At 41.0% G+C, this 27,778-nt stretch overlaps 1 protein-coding gene across 1 annotated transcript; it reads right to left on the bottom strand.

Annotated features, from left to right (window-relative positions):
• Window positions 1–11,047: 11,047 nt before the first annotated feature.
• On the bottom strand, window positions 11,048–27,567 carry lims1 (LIM and senescent cell antigen-like domains 1). Its single transcript, XM_052101638.1, has 10 exons — window positions 27,411–27,567; window positions 25,787–25,946; window positions 22,037–22,103; window positions 21,824–21,944; window positions 21,420–21,569; window positions 21,183–21,333; window positions 19,233–19,325; window positions 18,384–18,432; window positions 18,209–18,284; window positions 11,048–12,328 (listed from the first exon to the last, which is right to left on the bottom strand). Exons 1-10 carry the CDS (start codon window positions 27,437–27,439, stop codon window positions 12,214–12,216), a joined length of 1,011 nt encoding a protein of 336 aa, XP_051957598.1. The 5' UTR covers window positions 27,440–27,567; the 3' UTR covers window positions 11,048–12,213.
• Between the last annotated feature and the right edge of the window lie 211 nt (window positions 27,568–27,778).

Genomic DNA, 27,778 nt, shown 5'->3' with positions numbered 1-27,778 from the left:
GACTACTGTCACCAAGCTCTTAATTACAGAGACCACAGTTTTACAGCAGTAACTGTAGTTTCCATACAGTAACCATGATTTTACTATAGTATTGTAACCATGACTGTAACATGTTCATTTTGTGGTTACTATAAGTTTACTACAATACCACAGCGATTACTGTAGTAAAACCATGGTGATTTTAGGGTTGTAATGATCCATCTGGATCGATGCATCAATCATAAAACCAATGATGATGTCATCGATACAACATGTAAACATCTGTGTTTTTTATAAGATGCTTAAGATGTTGGTTTTTAACAGTGTATGTCATGCAGCGATGATCGGAGGTTAGATACGTTGATACTTTGAGTCATGACAGCCAACACCTGCACAAGTGGAGTGTGACATTTATTTTTAATCCAAATTACAGTTAAATAGTTGTTGATCTCCATCTGTATCGCTCGTTTCAGTGAGACCCTTACAATGAGAATGAACTGTTTAAAAATGTGAAGCTTATACAAGGAACATTATTTCAAATCTTGAATAATATAAACATTTTAACAGAAGAATTAGTTTAAATAGTCGTTTTTATTATCGCTTTAGGGTTTTATGGTTTGTGGTGTTACGTCGGCATGGCAACGAAGTGGTAAAATTGTCTATAACTTCACACAGTTGTGGTTATTAAGTGATTATATGACAGTAAAATCATGTTAACACACATATTGTTTATGTCTCGTGTTTATACTGTTGAAACAGTATTTTAATGTTTACAGATTAAACCCCATTGACTTGCATTGGAAGTGTCTCACTGGAACACACATTTGTGCTTTTTTAAACCCTTCTGGTTACGTTTAAAATTCGATTATATATCGATTACAAAAGATTTGCAGTATATTTACAACACACTGATTAATTATGAAGGTGAAAATTGTCATAGGCTTACCCACATGAGTTTACACTAAACACAGGCTTGTATAGTAGCATTTAAAGTGGAAGGAGCGCCACCTATTTGTGAGTTGTGGGACTACATGTGGACAATAGATCAAGGGTCTTCAACAGGGGGTCTGTGACCCCCAGGGGTCTGTTTCTGTACCGCAGGAGGTCCGCAAATTATTTTTGCTTGATCCACCATTGGTGGCATTTGTAATAATCTCTCACTCGCACGTGAGCGAGAGAGAGGAGTGTGAATTATCCACACGTTGAAGTCTTTCGCTGCTTCATGCCAAATTTTAAAGTGTGACTAAACATCGCTAGTCAGTAGAAGCACTCAGCCCAGACAAACCCTTCACACGACCACCGCTCATCACCAGCCGCTCAATGCGCGACACACATCGGGTTTAGCAACGCTGCAATGGAGGGTCGCATGAGTAATCAGTAATTTTAAAATGTATGTATAAAATAAATCACTCACATGAGATGAAGACACCATTTTAATGACCTTATAAAAGTGGTCTTGGGTCTGTCTGTTCGTTTGTCTTTTCATTCTAAAAATGTCACTTCATGCAAAAATGTTACAGACACCTGCTGTACATCCTTGGTGAATCGACTAGCTAAAACCAGCTTAAGCTGGTTGGCTGGTTTTAGCTGTTCAGTTAACTGGTTTCAGAGGGGGTTTGAACACTTTTTAGCTGGTCAGGCTGGGAGACCATCTAGCCTACCAGGTTTAACCAGCTTGACCAGCCTGACCAACCAAGACCAACCAAGATCAGCCTGACTATTTAAGATCAGCCTGACCAACAAAGACCAGCCAAGACCAGCCTGACTATGTAAGACCAGCCAAGATCAGCCTGACCAACCAAGACCAGCCTGACTATCTAAGACCAGACTGACCAGCCAAGATCAGCCAGACCAGCCAAGACCAGCCTGAACAGCCAAGATCAGCCTGACTATATAAGACCAGCCTGACCAGCCAAGACCAGCCTGATCATCTAAGACCAGTCAAGACCAGCCAGAACAGCCAAGATCAGCATGATCAGCCAAGACCAGCCTGACTATCTAAGACCAGCCTGAACAGCCAAGACCAGCCTAACCAGCTAAGACCAGCCTGAACAGCCAAGACCAGCCTGACCAGCCAAGACCAGCCTGACCAGCTAAGATCAGCATGACTAGCCTGACGAGCTAAGAAAAAAAGTGTTCAAAACCCCTTTAAAACCGGCCTGATCAGCTCTGACCAGGCTGGACGACCAGCCAAATCCAGCCAACAAGCTTATTTCAGCAGGGCAGCATTTAATGATTATTTCAGTGGCTTTGTAATGTAAACATCGTGAAGTATACATACAATAATATGGTACGGTACACTCAATTTTATACACTGTGTAACGGGGGTCCCGGCTCCATCTCTCTACCCGCCATGGGGTCCTGGTTAGTGTTACACTATGTGCCAAACTCACTTTGAAGGGCAGAGCCCTTGTAGGGGGTACTCCAAAGGGAGCATGGCATAACTGTAAGAATGCACAGTACCCTTTCCTAACAGTCTTGTGGAACGATCCTTTGTGGAAAGAGGATTTTTATAATTTTTGTTTGGAACGACTCTTCAAGTGTACCTCTTCCCAAAGTGCCCTTCAAGGGCGTAAAAATTCCAATTAGAAATTGCCCAGTGAATACGGATATCTGACAGCTACAGGTCACTGGGGTGTCTGCATTGGCACTAAACCATATTAGAATTTAATCAAATGTAGGAACTGTTAGAAAACAGATAAAAAGAGGAATTCACAAGATTTGGGCCAAAAAGTTTAGTGAAGAGAAAATCAGCTTTGGCCACCGGCTCAGCAGAGAAGCCACGTTTCCTCTCCGGATCAATAATATTAATCAAAATAAAAATGAACTGGGCTATGTTTGGACAACCAGAAACCCGATAAGCATGGTTGCACATGTGTTTCTGCACACAGATACCCGGCTCGCCACTCGTCGCTTTCTTTTATCCACACTGAAGGTTTTCTATGTGTGACACATATCGACATTTTTCATGCATACCGTCACCGTGATAGATTTTCAGTCCTGCACGATAACTCCCCGCAGTCCTGAACATCCCAGCAGGCATTTCACTTTCATTCCTTCTTTCTATCACACACACACACACACACACACACACACACACACACACACACACACATTGATCCAACATGAGCAGGAGAAGCAAACGTCTACAGTCAATCAATGTGATCTATCTTTGAATAAGTCTGGCAAGTATACCTGTTCCCACCCAGCATGAATAATTAAAGGTGGCGACTCTTATGGACACCTCAGACAAATTATCTTTTCCTCCCGTACTACATTAAACCAGAATTTAAAGCGTAATGTAAATCAGGGCAAAACGTAACTGCTACAGACTCTGATCAACAAACTAAATGCACTGCCTGCTCCAAAACAATCATGTAGTTTGGTGTAGATCCTTGTTATACAATCTGGCTTCCAGCTACCCATATCGGGTGAAGACATTTTTGGTTGCAATTAAAAAAAGTTAAAAAATCGGTGTTGAAAACCTTGTTCTTGTCTTAACCTGATTCACAAACATGTCCACACATTTACAGAGTAAGTGATAAACATTCACTTTATTAATATCCATAAATGAGATTGTTTCCACATTACATGATATTAAAGCTTCTTTAACAGGTTATAAAACATTATAATCTCATTTGATAATCGTACACCTGAAGCACAAATGCTAGCGCTAGCATTGTTTATCAGTTGGGTTGCTAGGAGACATAGCACTAGCATTGTTTATCAGTTGGGTTGTTAGGATACATAGCGCTAGCAATGTTTATCAGTTGGGTTGCTAGGAGACATAGCGTTAGCATTGTTTAACAGTTGGGTTGCTAGGAGACATAGCGTTAGCATTGTTTATCAGTTGGGTTGCTAGGAGACATAGCGCTAGCATTGTTTATCAGTTGGGTTGCTAGGAGACATAGCACTAGCATTGTTTATCAGTTGGGTTGCTAGGAGACATAGCGCTAGCATTGTTTATCAGTTGGGTTGTTAGGATACATAGCGCTAGCAATGTTTATCAGTTGGGTTGCTAGGAGACATAGCGTTAGCATTGTTTAACAGTTGGGTTGCTAGGAGACATAGCGTTAGCATTGTTTATCAGTTGGGTTGCTAGGAGACATAGCGCTAGCATTGTTTATCAGTTGGGTTGCTAGGAGACATAACGCTAGCATTGTTTATCAGTTGGGTTGCGAGGAGACATAGTGCTAGCATTGTTTATCAGTTGGGTTGCTAGGAGACATAGCGCTAGCATTGTTTATCAGTTGGGTTGCTAGGAGACATAGCGCTAGCAATGTTTATCAGTTGGGTTGCTAGGAGACATAGCGCTAGCATTGTTTATCAGTTGGGTTGTTAGGAGACATAGCGCTAGCATTGTTTATCAGTTGGGTTGCGAGGAGACATAGCGCTAGCATTGTTTATCAGTTGGGTTGCTAAGAGACATAGCGCTAGCATTGTTTATCAGTTGGGTTGTTAGGAGACATAGCGCTAGCATTGTTTATCAGTTGGGTTGCGAGGAGACATAGCGCTAGCATTGTTTATCAGTTGGGTTGTTAGGAGACATAGCGCTAGCATTGTTTATCAGTTGGGTTGCTAAGAGACATAGCGCTAGCATTGTTTATCAGTTGGGTTGTTAGGAGACATAGCGCTAGCATTGTTTATCAGTTGGGTTGTTAGGAGACATAGCGCTAGCATTGTTTATCAGTTGGGTTGTTAGGAGACATAGCGCTAGCATTGTTTATCAGTTGGGTTGCTAAGAGACATAGCGCTAGCATTGTTTATCAGTTGGGTTGCTAAGAGACATCTCTAATGAGAGTCGATCCCCTGCTAAGCTAACGGGAGCGTTGCACTTCCGAATATCGGGGAACGTGTGCATCTGGAGATGCTTTTTAAAGGTAAATTTCCTTTTAAATTGACACAGAGTCTAAAAAAAATGGTCCTGCAATTAATTCGGCACATTGGAAATGGAGGGTTACGTTTAGTGCATTGTGCTAAGGTGCGTTCAAGTCATGGTCATATTTACAAGTTATGTGTACATGGGGGGTCTGTGTATCTCAGCGAGTATTGACGCTGGCTATCACCCCTGGAGTCGCGAGTTTGAATCCAGGGTGTGCTGAGTGACTCCAGCCTGGTCTCCTTAGCAACCAATTTGGCCCGGTTGCTAGGGAGGGTAGAGTCACATGGGGTAACCTCCTCGTGGTCGCTATAATGTGGTTCTCGCTCTCAATGGGGCGTGTGGTGAGTTGTGTGTGGATGCCTCCACACGTGCTACGTCTCCATGGTAACGCACTCAACAAGTCATGTGATAAGATGCGCAGATTGACGGTCTCAGATGCGGAGACTACTGAGATTCGTCCTCCGCCACCTGGATTGAGGCGAGTCACTACGCCACCACAAGGACTTTTTGGGAATTCCAAAAAAAGACATCCTTCTGCTCTTTAATGTTCACACTTGCCCATAGAGACATTATCTTTTATGTCAGTATATATACTGCTATATATATATATATAAAATAAATGATGCCCAGCACTACTTTGGATTAGGGTACTGTACTTAGAAGTGGAGAGGTCAGGCAGAATGTTAGCCTCCATTCACTTTCATTGTATAACTGATGACAGAATTTGTATTTTGTGATATTGTTGCTTATAAAGATGCTAGAAAACCAATAAACACAGAAAGATGCATGTACTTGGCCCAGTGTTCAGATAAAGATTAACAATGTTTATTAAAAGGCCTCAATAAAGAAAATGGCTTTGAAACGGTAAATTCCTTTCATGCACTATTGACAATTTTCTTCAAGGAATCTAAAGAGACAAAATCTTCCCTTTACAATTGTTGTTTCGGAACAATCTGAACGTCTCTTCTTGTTCATTGTCATTTGATTTGAAAAGACTCCGTAGAGGCAGATGCACTCACAAGGGGAAATGTGCACAAATTAGCGCCACTGAATGTAAATGTCATTGTAAAAGATGACAGAAGAGAAACGACATCCAGACAGACAATATTTGGCACAATTCTGCTGTTGAGTCACATGAATCAGAGTTTCATTGTAGCTTAGAAGCAAAGCTTTTAGTGGAATAAAGACTGCAGGTCGTTCATCGAAGCTGTTAATGCAATGGTTTTTTCCTCCTCAAACATTCTTCTGAACAAAACAATTTATTCATGTTGCACTTCAATTCCAACCTAAAGTCAAACTTGGAACAGTGGAGACGATGTTAACCGCTGTGCGAGTTTAGGGACATTTTTGCTTTTCGTTTATTTTGGCTGTTAATGCCAACGGCATACATTTTTCCAAAGGTGTGCATTTTTGATATTTCAACCTCAGTTCCTATAATACATCTATAATACACAATGTACACAAAATAGTCACACTCGGGATCTCCAGGACATAAATGTCCCCATTGAAACTGCAATATTTGATCCCAGTGCCAATAAAGCATAAAATCGTGAATTATATGATATTATTCTTCAATCTGGAGTCCTGGCTTCAACATTTACATTTTTAATATTTTCCACCAGATGGCGCCATTTTCCTCATGTTTATCCTATGGAGCAAATACAAGCTTTTCCCCTATTCACTGTATTATAGAGTCCTGCAGGACAACTGAATACATGATGCAGATAAAGTGTGTGTGTGTTTGTGTGTGTGTGTGTGTGTGTGTGTGTGTGTGTGTGTGTGTGTGTGTGTGTGTGTGTCAGAGTGTGTTTTGTATGTGTGTATTGAGAAGTGTGTGTGTTTAAAACAACAGTGGCATCATGTAAACAAACTGGCATTTAAAGGGTTAAAATCCTGAAATTGGATGAATATTTGGTAGTTATAATCACGACTGACGTTGGTTAAAAAATCTAAGTCAGTGAATGTGGAAAATAATATTGATATATATATTATTATGGCAGTTTTTTGACAGACATTTTTTCCTGTAAAGGTATTGTGTTTTATATCTGACACGGCACAAAAAAATTATAATGCATCAAAATCAATATTGTTGCTAATCATTGACATATCCCAGACTGTGTTCATCAATATAAATAAATAAAAATGTCCTTGGCATTTAGTATATGGAAAAAAATGTATTTGTGTGTTTTGTGTTTTTTCCCCATAAAACAACAACAGTGGCATTATATAAATACAAATAACCTTTAAAGGGTTAAAATCCTGAAAATGAATGAATATTTGGTAGTTATGATCAGGACTGATGTTGGTTAAAAGAATGAACTCATTGAAAGTGGAAAATAATATGATGCCAGTTTTTTGACACAGACATGTTTGTCCTCTAAGGACCTCGGAGTAACTTTAAATTGATGCACACGGGCTAAAAATCAATATTAGAGAAGTTCACACGGTCTCAACAGGAGGACAGAATCTCTTTTCCCAAACTATAAAAGCTTTTTTTCCTTGAAGACTTTCCCCTGGGTGAACAGCGCCACCTGGTGACAACCCAACATACTACAGTGAACACACACCTGTCTCCATATGTTCATTAATATTGATCAAACCAATAAAAGTTGTTTTATCTACTCACCATGCTCCCTTCAGAGTGCCCACATCAAGAGCTCTCTGGGAGGGCATAGGGATGATCCCTTTCCATTGGAATTGACCCTTTAATATAAATATTATTTAATTGATTTTTATTCTTAGTGTGCATTATTTAGTTTATATTCATTGCACTAAATCAATTATAATTATAAAATGCATTTTTAAAAGAAAGTTGGCGAGGGAGAATTATAGTATATATATGTATATAGGGTTATAGTGATATCATATAGATATAGGGGTAATAGTTGCACAATTTGTCAAATAATGCCAACAATTTTAAGATGGCAAGAAGATAATTTCTCAAAATAACTACTTCAGAAAAGGGTGCACGATTTACAGTTAATTTCAACCACATTTGGGATTTTATAACATCGAAATGGATTTAATAAACTATTTGTTTATTTAATACTTGAGACCCCAAAACATTTTAAGTATTTTTTACTATTTTAAATAAGTAGGCAAAAAAATACTTCATGTTTTTTGGGGGTCTGGGTATCTCAGCGAGTATTGACACAAACTATCTGGAGTCGTGAGTTTGAATCCAGGGCGTTCTGAGTGACTCCAGCCAGGTCTCCTTAGCAACCAAATTGGGCCGGTTGCTAGGGAGGGTAGAGTCACATGGGGTAACCAAATTGGCCGGTTGCTAGGGAGGGTGGAGTCACATGAGGTAACCAAATTGTCCCGGTTGCTAAGGAGGGTAGAGTCACATGGGGTAACCAAATTGGGCCAGTTGCTAGGGAAGGTAGAGTCACATGGGGTAACCAAATTGTCCCGGTTGCTAGGGAGGGTAGAGTCACATGGGGTAACCAAATTGTCCCGGTTGCTAGGGAGGGTAGAGTCACATGGGGTAACCAAATTGTCCCGGTTGCTAGGGAGGGTAGAGTCACATGGGGTAACCAAATTGTCCCGGTTGCTAGGGAGGGTAGAGTCACATGGGGTAACCAAATTGTCCCGGTTGCTAGGGAGGGTAGAGTCACATGGGGTAACCAAATTGTCCCGGTTGCTAGGGAGGGTAGAGTCACATGGGGTAACCAAATTGGCCGGTTGCTAGGGAGGGTAGAGTCACATGGGGTAACCAAATTGGCCGGTTGCTAGGGAGGGTAGAGTCACATGGGGTAACCAAATTGGCCGGTTACTAGGGAGGGTGGAGTCACATGGGGTAACCAAATTGGCCCGGTTGCTAGGGAGGGTAGAGTCACATGGGGTAACCTCCTCGTGGTGGTGATTAGTGGTTCTCTCAATGGGGCCTGTGGTGAGTTGTGTGTGGATCATGGAGAGTAGCATGAGCCTCCACATGCTGTGAGTCTCCGCGGTGTCATGCATAACGAGTCACGTGATAAGATGCGCCGATTGACGTCTCAGACGCGGACACAACTGAGACTTGTCCTCCACCACATCGAACTCTTATATTCACTAATTTTGTTATTTTGACTGGCGTGATGTTTTACTCACGTATCCAAGACCACAAGCACATCGAATCAAATACACAACACGGGTGGAAGAACATGTGATAACAGAGTTAATTGAATGATTTAAAAGCAAAGGCGTGGCCAGGAAAATTCCTTTGGGTGGGCCTCAATAAAAATGGATGGCCCATATTTTTCTTTCCAAATTTTGGGCCTAGGTCTAATTTGGGTGGGCCCGGTCCACCCCTGGCTACGCCACTGTTTAAAAGTATTAATACTCTGTGTGCAATTACCACATCGACTAAGCTGTCTCTGAGACGGTGTGGAAACCTTATAGGAATTGGGCGTGCGCTAAACAATCTTTTACATTTTTAGCCCGTTTAAACAGGAGTGGTGGTGGTGTAGTGGTCTAAACCACAGTACTGGTAAACTGGTAATCAGGAGGTTGCTGGTTTGATCCCCACAGCCACCACCATTGTGTCCTTGAGTAAGGCACTTAACTCCAGGTTGCTCCGGGGGGATTGTCCCTGTAATAAGTGCACATTACTGGTAATCAGGAGGTTGCTGGTTCGATCCCCACAGTCACCACCACTGTGTCCTTGAGTAAGACACTTAACTCCAGGTTGCTCCGGGGGGATTGTCCCTGTAATAAGTGCATTGTAAGTCACTTTGGATAAAAGCGTCTGCCAAATGCATAAATAAACACAATAAGAGGCTGCTGGAATAAAGTATTTAGCTCTGGATCAGATGTTAGCAAATGCCAGTGTTCACCATAAATACTGTAATACTCTTTGCAAGCTCAGATAGCGTCCATGTTCTTTTTTTATTAACTGCGTTCATTTCCATGAAAATAAAAACGTTTACAGCACCTTTAACATAAATATATTGGAATTTTAAAATGACAAACTTTCCTTCTATCTTACCATAATGAAGCAAAATCCATCCATCCATCCATCCATCTTCAACCGCTTATCCGAAGTCGGGTCGCGGGGGCAGCTGCTCCAGCAGGGGGCCCCAAACTTCCCTATCCCGAGCCACATTAACCAGCTCTGACTGGGCGACCCCGAGGCGTTCCCAGGCCAGTGTGGAGATGTAATCTCTCCACCTAATCCTGGGTCTTCCCCGAGGCCTCCTCCCAGCTGGACGTGCCTGAAACACCTCCCTAGGGAGGCGGCCAGGGGGCATCCTTACCAGATGCCCAAACCACCTCAACTGACTCCTTTCAACGCAAAGGAGCAGCGGCTCTACTCCGAGCTCCTCACGGATGGACTGAGCTCCTCACCCTATCTCTAAGGGAGAAGCCCGCCACCCTTCTGAGGAAGCCCATAAAGACGGAAAATATCAATAAAACAGGAGTTATGCACTTCAATGAACTCATAATATTGCTGATGACACCTCCAGTGTGTGACATCTTTCAAAACATATCTTCAATTAACGGTCAGTTTCATGATGCAACAGAGTGGACAATAATCAACACACACACACACACACACACACACACACACACACACACACACACACACACACACACACACACACACACACACACACACACACACACACACACACACACACACACACACACACACAAACTTAAAAAATGGTCTGCATTTATACAGTGTCTATTTTAATCTTAGCGGTTACCAAAGGTGTCCCATTCACACACCAATGGCGGCAGAGCTGCATGTAAGGTGCTAGCCTGCCATTGGGAGCAACTTGGGGTTCAGTGTCTTACCCAAGGACACTTCGGCATGTGGAGTCGTGTGGGCCGGGAATCAAACCACCAACCCTGCGATTGGCAGCCGCCACGCTCTACCGCCTGATCCACAGCCGCCCCAATTGTTTAAGAAACACAAAATTAAATCAGATGATTTAGCTCTTATGTCAAAGATGTTTGACGCGCTGTTCTGAGGACACATTAAAAATTATTTCAAATATTTCAAATGTGACTTTTTGGCCTACAGCAGTGTGTAACATTATAAATAGTCTTCAATCGTTTTAACAAACCTTTTAAATTGCAATTGGGTGAAATTAAACAATATCATTCTTTGATTTTGGACTTTCAGTAGAATGAACCTGCAGGTCAGAATGTTCTTACAGCACAGACGGACAAAAGACCCAATGAAGACATTAACATGAGGTGCATATTTTATTAATATATACTTTGATATTTAACACAGAAGATTAGTGATATTTATGTAGAATCTGCCAAAAAGCAATTTATATTATGAGCTTTAATGCATCTATCAGTGAATACAGGAGGCGATACATTTCATTAAATAAAAAAAATAAAATAATAATAAAGTAGTTTTGCTCCAAATTAACCGTTCAATAAATTGAAAAGTGTGATTATAAACTTAAAAGGTTTTCAAAAGGGCAGTAACACAAATGAGTGAACAAATAAAACTACTGTGGCACGTCGCTGAATGTATAATAAAACATATAAAATATTAAAAAGTACATTATGATGTGACAATTGAAATGACACCAATCCATTTAAAGTCATGCTGTAGGACATTTAAAAAAGACAAGAATGAAATCGATCCTTACAAACGTTTAGTTATTTGTTACATGTATCATACGAAACGAAGTTCATTTCTGTCTGGAGATTATAAAAGCCGTTTTCCTCCAGAAAGTTAAACAGGTCCTAAAACTACAAAGAAAGAATGTTATGGTCAACACGGATAATAAACCTCTGCGGAAATAAAGATGGCGGTTTTCATAAAGCACAATAATTGAAGCCAGAGCACTTTTTCCAGTGGAGCGAAGAGTTCGGTTTTAAGGTTATCCCAGCATTCCTACATGCTCATTACATCAGGCATGAACTTTGACCCCCTCTCGGACAGAAAATGTCAGGCTTGAGCATACATTAAATATCAAATAGGACTCTTCGATTAATACATCAAAGTTGATGAAGAAATGTAACGTGACCGATGTGAAATGATGTGCGGAGAGTTCACAAGCTCTCTAAAGGATGTGACTACAAACATGCAAGTACATATACAGGATAGATATGATTAGACTATATATAAGTATTCATTCGCTTTTGGTTTTTGAAGACACAATGAACTCTTGTGGGTGTGAGACCAAAGAAAATCTGTGGGCTACTTTGTGTCACACTGCAAAACAGGGTACATCTTTTCTCTTCATTCAGTCATCATTGTGAAGGTTACACGGGGCATTTATAGTAGTACAACAAAGTTAAGACAAAAGCATGTAAGACACAAGTTCAGATTTTGTTTGATCTCTGTTCTTTCTTTTAAGCACCTTCGATGCAATACTTGATCACACTGTGGTTGAGGAGCTCTACTTGCGGCCCAAAGTCTCCGCCAGCTTCTTGAGTCTCTTCTTCAGCTCCAGAGGAAACTTCTCGTAACATTTCTTGCACACTGGCTTCATGTCAAACTCCACAAACTTGTTCCTACAAACGCAAACCAATAATTGTGCATTATGAACTTGAATCAGGGGAGCTTCATTTGTAAAAAGGAATAGTTCCCGCCAAAAATGATCATTGAAATTAAGATATTTTGATGGAGATATGCTTTTACCAAGTTACATGCTAAAACAAGCTAGCAACACCTAGCTTCACGTTAAAACAAGCTAGCAACACCTAGCTTCACGTTAAAACAAGCTAGCAACACCTAGCTTAATTCTAAACATGCTAGCAACACCTAGCTTTATGCTAAAAATGCTAGCAACATGCTAACCATGCCTAGCAATACATTAATTCATGCTTGCAACAGGCTAACAATACATAACCTACATGCTAAACCATGCTAAAAATGCTTGGCAAACGGTTAAAACATGCCATCAGTGCCTAGCCACAGTACACACTAAAACATGCAAGCAATGCCTAGCTATATGCTAATACATGCCATCTATCGTGTCTATCCATCTATTTATTATATGTTTCTATCTATCTATAAAACGCCAAGCTTTTAAACTTTTTTAAACTTTCAGAAAAGGCTTTTTCAAACCAAGTTTCTCTACACAACACAATCAGTTTTGGGTGAGAAACAGAGCAAAATATGACTCATTTTTCCACTATAAATCTTGATACCTACAATCTCTTTGGAGCGATCATGATTTGAAATCATGCTTGACGAATGTGCAGAGTACTGAACACGCTTCAGAAGACATGGATTAAACCACTGGAGTCGTGTGGATTATCTTTGTGATGACTTTGTGCTTTTTGGAGATTGAAAGTGTTTAGACCCCATTGTGTGGACAAAACAACTCATATCTCCATCAAAATACCTTTAAATAATGTTTTAATATTTGTGTTCTGCTGAAGAACCAAAGTCATACAAGTTTGAGAATGCAAAAGAAAATGAGAGAATTATAATTTTTGGGTGAACTATTCCTTTAAGCACTTACAGTTTTTTAATAAATGGAGTACTTTTTTAGATGGTGTAATGGATTGAGTCAGGAGTTCCAACAAATAAATTCAGTAACCTAGTTTCCATCCAATTTTCATGCTGTTTTGTTATCGACAAAGTGAAAATGCCTAAAACATATTTTGGGAAATTTGCCGTCTTCTGCTAGTCTCCATTGAAATGGCCTTTTATCGATACAAATGGGGCTCATGATGACATCATGCCTAAAAAAACACTTCGTCACATAAGTTTTGATTTATCGCGAACGAAATCTGCCCTTAAGCCGTTTCCATACAGAAATGTCTGTATATCGCTAATTGTGCACCTTTCGCCTCCCAGATGTCCCTAATTCCCCCAAAGACTTTGTAAAATGGGGAGAGAGTATTGAGACAATTCATTTAAATTAGACAGCTTACTGTCATTTCATTTCACAAATAAATGCAATCAGAAGAGGAATTGCAGTTGCTCTTCTGATAGGACTGTAATATCGGTCCTGATGTTCACAGGTTGCCACCGGTTACGACCCGAAAGCGAATCATCATAGTGTTGTTCAAGCTGGCAAACTGCATCAAGTATTGGGGGAAACATTCAGTCTTAGTGTCAGGATCATCCATCGACGTGTATATGATGTGTGCACAACTAATAAAGACACACTGATGTGGTGTAACATCAGGGTTTACATTTATGATACATTCCTGATTTCAACATTTAAACATCTAATCTAAAGCATCACCAGCACAACTGCATTATGTCCCGCAACTTTTAACCACCAACTGAACTTGATTGTCATAATGCAATTTACATTTTCTGAAGCAGCAAATGCGATCCGAGGTAAAATCTAAAATATGGAAACGTTTTAAAATGTTCAAAAGCTGGTTATTTCTAATATAAAACATCTCTGTGCACAGAAATGATGTTGTTTGTATTGTGGGCTCATCCCATGACTGCCGTCTATTATTTTGAATAGTGTGGAAAAGCAACTTTAATATATAAACAGATGTCACCCACGATTAATCACAAAGAGTGGCCATTCATTTGTTCTCCTTGTACTTGTTGATGACCGGTGCATGATACGAGATATTCGTGTTGGCACTCCTGGAAGTGTGATGATGCAGATGTGTTTGCAGCATCGGATCTGTGCAGGTGTCCCGTTAAAATCAATCCATAACAGTGCGAGTAATGCTTCACATACAATAAATTGGCTATCAAGGATGTATACCTTGTCGTCATGATTGAAACAGGCAAATGCTTCGGTCATGTGACACAACATTTTTGCATTAAAGCCAGTTTCCAAACCTGTTTTTGTGACATCTGAATTATCGACAGAGTTTATGCACTGAAGTTAAATGGAAAAATACCATGTGACACTTTAGCGATAATCAGCGTTTCCATCAGACTCATTCAATCATACACCTTTTGGTGGCAATAAAACCCTTGGATGGAAACGTAGTTACTGACATCAGCTATGTGATGATCATGACCACCATGCGGAACCAACAAACAATTTCCAAAGAGATGACAATCTAACCTGGGAAAACATTGAAGCGAATAGAAAGAAACAGAAACGAAATGAGAGAAAAGAAAGAGAAAAAAAACAATGAGGTTGAAGGCAGTAACCAATAACAATGAATGAGTGAAGCAGATGAGCATGAACAAGAAAAGAGAGAAATAGACAAAGGTTACAGACAGACGGCCGTGGCTTTCTTTCGCCGTTCGCGAGAGTCACGTTCACGTTTCGCCAAGCGACGCTTCAAGTCTTCCGGCAGCCGTTCGTAACATTGTTTACACACCGGCTTCAGGTCCACCTCCACAAATCTGTCCCTGCAGAGCCACCGTCAGGGACAATGAGGGAGGAGAGAGGAGAAACAAGCAAAAAGTAGGGAAGGTGGATGGAAAGATGGGAAGAGGAACAAGAATGTGGTCCCATATTAAGAGCGGGACAGAAATAGAGAATACAAGAGTTAGGAGGACAGTGTGCTTACTAATGGTCCAAAGAAAAACACACAGCAGACGACCCAATTTAAAGTCACTTTTGCACAGATACATGGACATGTGTACATAGGGATGTCAAAAGTACCAGTACTTGGGTACAAAGTCGATACTAAAATAAAAAAAAAAGTCACTTTACCAATGCATTCGATAACCGCTCGCTGTTTGACTGAGAAATGTGCTTTTAAATGGTCACACACAAATTTGAGGTGTTGGGAAAAAATCAATGCACAATGAATCAAATTAAAATCGTGTCCTAATACGACTATATGACTATTAAACTGCAAAAGAACACAATTTAAATAAATACACAGTCTGCATGTGCTGCGCACTTCACAGTGAATGTGTAAAGCTGCTGATATGTACAGTAAATAAATACAGAATACATATGTTAATACTGTATAGTAAAATGTAAATTCGCTATTATTATTATTATTATTATAATGTTTAAGCAATATCTCACAACCAATAGTACTGTTGCACTGAATGTTGTAGACATGTTTATAAAATAAGACAGATGTTGCGTTTCAGATTGTGTCGCGAGGATCTTTACAAAAGCACTTGATTTTAAATAAATAAAAAGCCATTGTTCTATTTTTATTTTATTACAGTTTTATGAATTCACTTGTTTAGACACAATTTTGACTCTGAAGTTGAATTAAACTTCAAAACATGGAGGAAAATAAAACACTTCATTAAGCAATCCAGTCAGGTCTTCTAAGCAACCAAATTGGCCCGGTTGCTAGGGAGGGTAGTGTCACATGGGGTAACCCACCTATATACGTGGTTCTCGCTCTCGGTGGGGCGTGTGGTGAGTTGTGCGTGGATGTTGCGGAGAATAGCGTGAAGCTTTCACACGTGCTATGTCTCCGTGGTAACGCACTCAACAAGTCACGTGATAAGATGCGCGGATTGACGGTCTCAGACGCGGAGGCAACTGAGATTTGTCCTCCGCCACTCAGATTGAGGCGAGTCACTATGCCACCACGAGGACTAATTACAGTGAGGAAAATAAGTATTTGAACACCCTGCTATTTTGCAAGTTCTCCCACTTGGAAATCATGGAGGGGTCTGAAATTGTCATCATAGGTGCATGTCCACTGTGAGAGACATAATCTAAAAAAAAAAATCCAGAAATCACAATGTATGATTTTTTAACTATTTATTTGTATGATACAGCTGCAAATAAGTATTTGAACACCTGTCTATCAGCTAGAATTCTGACCCTCAAAGACCTGTTAGTCTGCCTTTAAAATGTCCACCTCCACTCCATTTATTATCCTAAATTAGATGCACCTGTTTGAGGTCGTTAGCTGCATAAAGACACCTGTCCACCCCATACAATCAGTAAGAATCCAACTACTAACATGGCCAAGACCAAAGAGCTGTCCAAAGACACTACAGACAAAATTGTACACCTCCACAAGGCTGGAAAGGGCTACGGGAAATTGCCAAGCAGCTTGGTGAAAAAAGGTCCACTGTTGGAGCAATCATTAGAAAATGGAAGAAGCTAAACATGACTGTCAATCTCCCTCGGACTGGGGCTCCATGCAAGATCTCACCTCGTGGGGTCTCAATGATCCTAAGAAACGTGAGAAATCAGCCCAGAACTACACGGGAGGAGCTGGTCAATGACCTGAAAAGAGCTGGGACCACCGTTTCCAAGGTTACTGTTGGTAATACATTAAGACGTCATGGTTTGAAATCATGCATGGCATGGAAGGTTCCCCAGCTTAAACCAGCACGTCAAGGCCCGTCTTAAGTTTGCCAATGACCATTTGGATGATCCAGAGGAGTCATGGGAGAAAGTCATGTGGTCAGATGAGACCAAAATAGAACTTTTTGGTCATAATTCCACTAACCGTGTTTGGAGGAAGAAGAATGATGAGTACCATCCCAAGAACACCATCCCTACTGTGATGCATGGGGGTGGTAGCATCATGCTTTGGGGGTGTTTTTCTGCACATGGGACAGGGCGACTGCACTGTATTAAGGAGAGGATGACCGGGGCCATGTATTGCGAGATTTTGGGGAACACCCTCCTTCCCTCAGTTAGAGCATTGAAGATGGGTCGAGGCTGGGTCTTCCAACATGACAATGACCCGAAGTACACAGCCAGGATAACCAAGGAGTGGCTCTGTAAGAAGCATATCAAGGTTCTGGCGTGGCCTAGCCAGTCTCCAGACCTAAACCCAATAGAGAATCTTTGGAGGGAGCTCAAACTCCGTGTTTCTCAGTGACAGCCCAGAAACCTGACTGATCTAGAGAAGATCTGTGTGGAGGAGTGGGCCAAAATCCCTCCTGCAGTGTGTGCAAACCTGGTGAAAAACTACAGGAAACGTTTGACCTCTGTAATTGCAAACAAAGGCTACTGTACCAAATATTAACATTGATTTTCTCAGGTGTTCAAATACTTATTTGCTGCTGTCTCATACAAATAAATAGTTAAAAAATCATACATTGTGATTTCTGGATTTTTTTTTTTAGATTATGTCTCTCACAGTGGACATGCACCTACGATGACAATTTCAGACCCCTCCATGATTTCTAAGTGGGAGAACTTGCAAAATAGCAGGGTGTTCAAATACTTATTTTCCTCACTGTATGTGTTCACATACAATGCGAATCGAGCACTTCGCGCAGCGCGATTACATACAAAGTCAATGCAAAGACACGAATAGACGTGAATTCACGGCAAGCGGCACGAATGAAGCGAATGCCGCAAAGCGAAAATGTTCCAAAAAAAAAAAGTGATGTTCAATAGCATATAAATTTTTGCTGTTGTGTTCAAAATTGGTATCGAAAATGTTGAAATTGGACTGTTTTGGATTACTGAAACTTTGGTATCGTGACAACCCTACATATACACATAATAGATAAAACAGTAACAAAGATTATGATCGATGATGACTTTGTGTGTGACTAAAATCACTTACTTAAGGGTGAGCTTGGTGTTACACGTGGAACAGGAGAAACAATTCACACACCAAGCTTTATTCAGAGCCGACACCACTGTAACACAAACACACACAAAACTCACAACAACAGTACTTTAGACAAAACTACTGCTCATCAAACCGATACTATTGTTGTTGAAGTAAACGTAATTACCGTCTCCTTCGATCACACGGTTGCAATGGTAGCAAACATCACCAAAGAGCTGCAAAAAAGGCAAAACACTCTAAAATTCAAGCTTCATTACCCATAATGTTAATAAATAACTGCGTTTTTGGAGGAAAAGGGGCTTTGGAAGTATTACGACAGAAACATGGAAATGCAAATGTTCATTGCAAGTGCGCGGTACAGTTGTACATACAGTACTTAAAGGAATAATTCACCCAAAAATGATAATTTTCTCATTATTTATTAAGCTTTAAAGCTGTGAAAAATGAAATAAAAGTCAGCATAAATGTAACCCATACAACTCTGTGTCTTCTGAAGTGATGCAATCGTTTGGGGTGGGAATCAAAGCAAAAATTCTGTCCTTATTTACCAAAAAGCTTCAATTTTATGTCCTTTTTGGAGCTTTTGGACCCCACTGACTTGTACGGACAAAAACAAAAATTTGTTGTGCTGCGCATAAGAAAGAAAGTCGTACGGGTTTGAGATGATGAGAGAATAAAATGAAAGATTTATAATTTTTGGGTGATCTATTCCTTTAATGTGCATTTTTAACTCATTGTTGTGTTAACAGAGGGGGTGATATTAACCCTGAAAGAGTTCATATTCAGGTAGCTAACTTTAAACATGTCAACAATTTAACTCTTGAGTTTTCTTCAAACTGTTGCTTTGAATGAGAGTTAGTTTATGCTACTTAAATTGCAACTTGCATTATGAATTGCATTCTCTCTCATTTCAGAATGCAACGACACATGAAAATCGAGCTTGTGTAGCTATAAAGACGCGTGCTCACATACTTGGTTAGGGAACGTTTCAGTTCTTTAGCTTTGGCTGCGTTACCTGGTTGTAGTGAGTCTCGCAGTACGCCAGACCTTTCCTCTCATAATGACGGTGTCCCAGGAAGGGCTTCTCACATTTAGCACAGACAAAATGCTGCAAACACACACACACACACACACACACACACACACACACACACACACACACACACACACACACACACACAGGATTCAGTTACAAAGAGAAAATATACACAGAGGAGCAAGAGGTGAGATGTGAATTAAGTGGGGAAACTATATTCATCTCACATTCTGCGCTTCATAATGGCTAAATATGCTTTCATGTGAAGCACGCATCTGCACGGGACGACTGAAGCCATGGAAATTCCTGAGGGAACCCTTGGCTCAAAAATGCTGATTCTTTTCCAGGTTAATTTTGGAAATAAACAAAACATTTTTGTGATGAGGAGGTGGGGTGGGGCCGGGCCGCGAGGACACACAGCCGGCCCTGGATCGGGCTAATCAGCCCGGACGGGGATAAAGAGGAGCCGGAGGACGGGTTGCATGAGTGTCTGAGTTTATGTTAAGTTTTATCATTAAACTTTACGTTGACTGTGTAGCCGGCTCACGCTTCTTCCTTGACCGTTACATTGGTGCCGAACATTTATATTTTAATCATTTATTTGTCAGCTTTATTATAATCAAAATTTAAGTTTGTAAAAATACAAAAATTCTACATTATATGAATTCATATTATATCATGAAATTGAACATGTATACGAGTATAATAATGTGTATCATTTATAAGTAATAACATTGAGTTTACATTCATTTGTATAAGAAACACTAAATAGGTTACTGTCACTTTAAGAGTTCAACGAGCGGCTCACAGTGTTCCGCTTCAGCGAACATCAACGAGAATTAATAAATACTTTTTGATCCGACCGTAAAGAACAGAAAAGATATTAAAGACTCGTTGTTTAATGAAAGTGGAGTCGCCTCATCTTTGATGGACACACATTACACGGAGGAAACAATCCGTTTAATCTCAAGCACTTCATCAAAACAAGGAGATTTTCCAGGTATTCCAGTTCTTACTTTTCTAACAGCACTTTAAGGATCTTGTGTGAACAGTGTAGAATAACGTGCAGTAGTGGTCAAACCAAGAGAGAGAGAGATTATCATGTTTAATCGCTCGTTTCATTCATGATCACATGCACAGAAACAATGTTGCAAATGTCGAATGCAAAGAGTTATGCCATGATATAGTATATAATATATTTTTTTTTGGTTTGCAATGTATTGAAGTCCCATCCTTATCTGTGAGATTGAATTACTACCGTAATGGGCACCTTACAATTCATACACATGCAATATTTTATTTTTAAAACAAACCGGCATTTTCATCTGAATTACAAATCTGAAAGTGAAAATTAGCGAATGCTTAGCATTCAACCCACAGTCCCAGCAATGCATAGGAATCCAAGCACGATAGGGCCATTCACAGATTTAAGACGAATATCGGCAGATTGGTGGCTAATCGATCAGTGCAACAAGGAAAAAAAATATTCAGAAACATTGAGGCAGAGGGTCTGGGCAGCTCAGTGGTACCGCCCCTGGAGTTTGCTAGTTCGACTCCAGGGTGTGCTGAGTGACTCCAGCCAGGTCTCCTAAGCAACCAAACCCCAGTTGCTAAGGAAAGTAGAGTCACATGGGGTAACCTCCTCGTGGTCACTACAATGTGGTTAGGATTGGATGCCGAGGTGGATGGCGTGAAGCCTCCACATGCGCTATATCACCGTGGCAACATGCTCAACAAGCCACGAGATAAGATGCACGGGTTGACGGTCTCAGAAGTTGAGGCAGCTGGGATTCGTCCTCCGCCATCAGGATTGAGGTGAATCACTATGTGACCACGAGGACTAAAAGCACATTGGGAATTGGGCATGTCAAATTGGGGAATATAAAAAATAAATAAAACAAAACAGAGGCACTTCATGCAATCACACACCTCAACGTGCCACTGTTTGCCCATGGCATTAACCACACGGCCTTCGATAGGACGCCTGCACGCGCCACAGATTGGCACACCCATCTTATCATGGCAGGGGAGGCAGTACAGTTCACCTTTCAGCTCTCGTGCATCAGCAGTCAGCTCCTTCCTGTAAAGCACACGTAGACAAAATCAGTTCACTTTCAGTCCTCAGACACAGCAGCAGATGGTGGGATGAATTGGCGGCGCACTGACCCGCAGTTACTGCAGTTGAAGTGGTCCGGATGGTAAGGGTCATTTTTGAAAATGAGCGGCTGCTCCTCGATGATAGCGTGACACTTCTGACAGACATACTTCCCGAGACCGCGAGCCTTCTCACGGTTATGACACGGACGGCACAGGTGACTGAAAACATCAGCCAAAGAACAGAAAATCAGACTCGCTTCATGTTCATTTAAAAGGATGACACAGTGAGAAGTTTGTACAGTTGTCTTGTACAGTAACAGTGTTACACTGATGTCACAGGTTTGTGCAATTCACTTTAAATAAAAGTGTCTACCATTGACTAATTCGGATAATGGAATGTCAAGTGAATTCATAATGATTTCCTGTCTGACAGTCACATGACTACGGTCACCCCTGATTAGCCGTCAACTCACCGGCCAGCATTCTTGACGAACCCCACATCGGCGAGCACCGCCTGACAGATATTACAGCAGAAACAGTCGGGGTGCCAGCTGTTATTCATGGCCTTAATCACACGGCCAATTATAAACTCTCCTGTGGGAAAAAGAGAGACACAATAACCAATTCACAATGAGCACAGTCAATTGTATCACCTGTTTGCGTGTTTATATGTGTGTCTCTCTCACCGCACTCGTGACAGCAGGGGGCGAACAACATCTGGAAATCATGCTCGCAGTATTTCCTCCCCTCAAACTACAGACGGAAGAAAGATATAATGTATCATTTAAACTGTAAAAAGCACCGTTCTTCAGGTCGAATGTTTGGACCTCATATTGTTGCGCAACATCTGCTCTAAATTATTCAATAGACTGAACATGTTTTTAGACAGTCTTGATAGCATTAATATTAACTTTAATAAATAATACATAACAGACTACTTATGCATAAAACTCATCACTGACCGTTGATATTTGGGAAGCTGCAGTACGACATTTCTCCAACTCTTGTAAAATTATTATGCACTTATTATGACGCCATATTGAGAGAATATAGGGAATATTTGTAATCATTTTAACACCGCAGGACTCTTTTAGTGAAAGGCATTAGAATGTTATATTTTACAACAACACATTTACTCAATTTAACACTAACCTGTGACACTCAATATTTTGTCCAGATCTATTAAAGTATTTAAAGATACATTATAAATGCAATTCACACATCGCATTCACTTAAATACATCTTTTCTATAATGAACATATTTTTTCTGGGGATTAAAGGTGTGATTGGTCATTTTTAACTCCTAAAAGACATGATTTGTAATTTTGTAATACATGTACGAAATCATGAGCACTCATTAAAATGAAGAATCCAGTCATATCCCATGATGCTTTGAGGGCGACGTTGGCGGAACGTCCAGTTAAGCGTAAACGATCATTATGTTATGCGCTAATGCATTAAAAATGATGGAAACTTGAGAACAAATGATCACAGTGAATGAATTATAGCAAGGCGCTAGTCACCTATCCTATCTGGATTTCAGGATGACCAAATATAGGAGCATTTTAGTCATTTTATCCATCGATGGACGAACCGGAGCAGACTAACCTGAAAAGCTACAGTATGTAGCCTAATAACGCCTTCACAGCTGCACAGTTGGACATGTTTTGGAACTGTAGATAATTATGTTTATTTTAAAGCATTTATTGAGCCTAGTCTGAACCTGCAGAGTTTGCTGTACCAAGATTATGAACTTAGTGCAGATATAGGGGAGGTCTAGACAGCAGGATGCTCGTGTATTACAGGACTCACATGATGACACTGTCATGCTGCCATTTTTTTTGTATGTGTGTGTGCATAAAATCAAATTGAATCACTTTATTGTCCCTCAACCATACACACAAGTGCAACAGTGGGTGAAAGTCTTGGGTGCAGTTCTAAGCAACACAGCGGTCATGACAGTGACGAGACATACACCAATCTACAATAAACAACATATTTACACAACACAATTTATATATCTAATATACACACACACACACACACACACACACACACACACACACACACACACACACACACACACCGTATACAATAAATATAGTACACATAAATATACAGTAGGTTGTATTGTGCTGTATTGACATTCAGGCTGTCGGTTGATAGTCAGCTGCCAGTTCGTTGTTAAAAGAGAATATAATTAATATAATTTATGACAGTCCAGTTTGAGTTTAATAAAGTACAGTGCTGATTATTGATCACTTGATCAAGTGTTCAACAGTCTGACTGCTTGGGGGAAGAAGCTGTCATGTAGTCGGCTGGTGCGGGTCCTGATGCTGCGATACCGCCTGCCTGTTATATATGTCCTGGAGGGAGGGAAGCTCACCTCCGATGATGTTCCTGGCAGTTCGCACCACCCTTTGCAGGGCTTTGCAGTTGTGGGCGGTGCTATTGCCGTACCAGGCGGTGATGCAGCCAGTCAGGATGCTCTCTACAGTGCTGGTGTAGAACCGTGTGAGGATGTGCTGGTTCATTCCAAACTTCCTCAGCCGTCTCAGGAAGAAGAGGCGCTGGTGAGCCTTCTTCACAACGGCCTCAGTGTGGACGGACCATGTGAGTTCTTCAGTGATGTGGACACCGAGGAATTTGAAGCTGCTGACTCTCTCCACCGGTGCTCCATTAATGGTGATGGGGCTGTGTTCTCCGTCTTTCTTCCTGAAGTCCACTACAAGCTCCTTGGTTTTACTGTGGGCTGAGAACTACAATTGCATTTATATTTTCTTACGACACAAAATACGTTTTTTTAATGACCACAGAGTGTCAGGACCTGGGTTTAACGTCGCATCTGAAGGACGGTGCCTTTTTACAGTATAGTGTCTCCGTAACTATACTGGGGCATTAGAACATACACAGTCTGCAGGGTGAGCACCCCCTGCTGGACTCCCGAATACCTCTTCCAGTAGCAACCTTATGTCGCATTTCCACTGAACAGTACAACTCGACTCTGCTCACTTTTGGGGGGTTCTCCACTGTGGATAGTATCTGGTACTTTTTTAGTACCACCTCAGTCGAGGTTCCAAGCGAGCCGAGCCGACACTAAATGTGACGTCAAAACCCTGCAGATCACTGATTGGTCCGAGGGAATCGACACTACTGGCGTCACTGCATTTCTGACAAGTGCCATCAACCCGCTAGTAAATAAAGTTAGCAAACGCGATGGCAGTATTATTCGTTCACGCGACTTCCGAATTGTAAAAAGAAATGGCTGTGCGTAAAACCACGGCACGATCAATAAAAGAGGTGTACATGACCCTCTCGTTAGCGACATGAAGCGAAAAAGTCTTTCAGGAAGTTTCTCTGTTTCAGGAAGCTGTTGGCCACACACAGCTACCACCGGACCTCCCAACAGTGTTGGGAAAAGTAAAAATAAAACTTAAGTGACTACAGAACCATCAAGGAAAAGAGGAAGTGGAAGTGGTTCGACCACATGGACCGGCGAGCAATGGGACGGAGAGCGCCCGGCTGGAGTCTACGATGGAGGATGGGACGTTTTGTTACATTAACGCTAAACTCTGATTGAAAGCTTCACTTTATTTAGTTGAGCAGCTGCTGGAAACCTTCTAAAACAACCAGTTTAACTGTTACACTTGTGTAAAAACACCATGAACAACTGCTGCACAATGAGCTAGACGCTAACAGCTAGCGGTTGTGTTATTGTTTATGGTCAGTGATGTTTGTGTCGTGTTTAAGATGATGTCATGGCAGTATAGGCGGCGCAACTATGACGATCAGCCTATAATCCCGCCCACGTTGAGGCGGCATTAAACAGAAGGGGAAAAGTGCATTAGTTTCCCCAGGAGGTCGCCCATCCAGGTACTAATCCAGCCTCAGCCTTGATTAGCTTCAGTAGCAACCAGTCTTGAGATACAGGGTGATATGGCTGCTGGCACAAACACTAAATTATTATATATTTTTTTTAAATCATTCAAATCTAAAATTCTCTGAAAAATAAATGTGTGCATGAGTAGTGCAGAAAAATCGTTAATTATTATTTCCTAAAAAAAGAAAAAGTGAAAGTTTTTATTATAACATATAATTCATATTTGAAAAACATTTGACCACCAAATCAGTCATGTGGTGCAACCAACACGTCATTGTGTTGTCATGTGACAAAAATCATAAAACACAGAGTCGTCTAAACCCTCATTATTTTGTCATATCATTAAATATCAATATTCTGACATTTGGAAGAAAAGTGACATTTTGTTTGGGTCATTTGGTGTAACCCTGAAAAACTTCACTTCAAAAATAAATGATATTTGTAAAATAATATTCAATGCAAAGGAAAACATTTTAATAGCCTTCACTTGAGGTACAGTACAATTATTACATAGTTCAAACTGTAATTTTCATGAATAAATGCTGCATGCGAGTACCTCGTAAAAGAGTCCTTCGGGAAACTGCTGGAAACACTGGGCACAGACGAAGCACTGCTCGTGATACAGCTCGCCGTTGCTATTGACGATCTTCTCAGCCGGGGCAAACCCGCTTTTGCAGCGCTCGCACGAGGCGTTTGCCAGGGCATTGGCCATGTTGCTGATAGAAACAGATCAGTTATGTACATTAAAAACAAAGAAATCCGAGTCAGCCTTCATTATCTGCAGTATCCAAGATACAAATGTGACAACTACACAAAGACTCCACTTTGTCTTTTTAATGGTGGAAACTAATTACATGCCCAAAAACCGTCTAAACGAAACCAACGTTTACATCACACGCAAACAGGATCAGCCTGCCGAGGCTTGTTGTTACGGGTAACCAGATGTGATCATTGAGACATTTCTCTTCTAGGACATCCCAGACAATGTGGCAATTATGGGAGGGGATGAAAGCAGAGAAATGAGTTGGCGATTCGAAGGCCGTGTTCCCTAATATGGTGAAGTGGAGCAGAGAAGATCTGCTATTCTGTTTGTGTACATCTAAATATAGATCACATGTGTGTGTTTAAGAGATGGACACGGGAATGCTGTTATATGTCAACTCTTACTGTACGAAAGAATTCACAGAACACTGAAGATCTGACACTGCTGTGTGAGGAAGTGGAAGCCGCTTAACCATCTGTGTGTGAGTGTGTCTGTGCGAGTATGTCTGTCTTTATGAGTGAGCGTGTGTGTGTGTGTGTGAGAGAGTCTGTGTGTGTGTGTGTGTGAGTCTTTATGCGTGTGTGTGTATGTCTGTCTTTATGAGTGTGTTTGTGACTGTGTGTGTGTGTGTGTGTGTGTGTGTCTGGGTGCGTATGTCTGTCTTTATGAGTGAGCGTGTGTGTGTGTGTGTCTGTGTGAGTCTTTATGCGTGTGTGTGTGTGTCTGTCTTTGTGAGTGAGTGAGTGGGTGGGTGGGTGTGTCTTTATGAGTGTGTTTGTGACTGTGTGTGTGTGTGTGTGTGTGTGTGTGTGTGTGTGAGTGACTGTGTCTGTCTGTGAAAGTGTGTATGTGAGTGTGTGTGTCTGTGTGAGTATGTCTGTCTTTATGAGTGAGTGTGTGTGTGTGTCTGTGTGAGTCTTTATGCGTGTGTGTGTGTATGTCTGTCTTTGTGAGTGAGTGAGTGACTGACTGTGTCTGTCTGTCTGTCTGTGGAAGTGTGAATGTGAGTGTCTGTATGTGAGTCTTTATGCGTATGCGTGCGTGCGTGCGTGCGTGCGTGCGTGCGTGCGTGCGTGCGTGCGTGCGTGCGTGCGTGCGTGCGTGCGTGCGTGCGTGCGTGCGTGCGCGACTCTGTGCGTAAGTGTGTGTGTGTGTGTCAGGGAAAACTCCACTAGGGAGGCTAATTAGCTTAGCATCCGTCCCCATCTAATCTCAATCCACAATCATTCAATATTATATACAGATTTAATAGTAAATAATAAACTAAGAGAGATAGTGATGAAAAGAAGAGAGAGAGAAGAAATAGAGAAAAGTAAGATGAAACTGAAGAGATTTGCCGCATTTATCTCTAGCTAGAGAAGAAAACGATCCGCAACAATTTAATTAACAAAACAAAATAAAATCTAAAGTATTTTACCTGCCCGTCATTTCCGACACACCCAGCATCACCTTCAGCACGACTTATCCTGAGAGTCAGTCAGGTTTTATTCGAGCATATAAAACACTCGGATCTGTTGCTTTTCCACTTTTCTAGCAGACAAAGATATTTTCATGACGTCAACACGTCCACTCTGCTCGCGTGTCCGGGTATAGTCACGTGTTGCTCGGCTGGACTTCTGATTGGTTCTGAACCCGGTTAACTGCAATCGAGAGCTTTCAAGCATGATAGTAAATGATTTTATATGATTTGATGATATATTATATTTTTTATTTGTACTGAACTTTTCACAATGCACATTTTTAATGGTATATTTACAGAAAATAAAGTTAAAATGTCTTAAATAT

This window comes from Xyrauchen texanus, chromosome 32 (genome assembly GCF_025860055.1).
Source record: "Xyrauchen texanus isolate HMW12.3.18 chromosome 32, RBS_HiC_50CHRs, whole genome shotgun sequence".
In the NCBI taxonomy this organism is placed as follows: Eukaryota; Metazoa; Chordata; class Actinopteri; order Cypriniformes; family Catostomidae; genus Xyrauchen; species Xyrauchen texanus.
This window is presented reverse-complemented; position numbering and strand designations above follow the sequence as displayed.

Coding starts and splice junctions, on each gene's coding strand:
- lims1 (XM_052101638.1), bottom strand. CDS start 27,439: ATGCTGGGTGTGTCGGAAATGACGGGCAG. Junction 25,947..27,410: donor GTGTCGGAAATGACGGGCAG/GTAAAATACTTT, acceptor TGTTTCTATCAG/CAACATGGCCAATGCCCTGG. Junction 21,334..21,419: donor TTCAACTGCAGTAACTGCGG/GTCAGTGCGCCG, acceptor TGTGCTTTACAG/GAAGGAGCTGACTGCTGATG.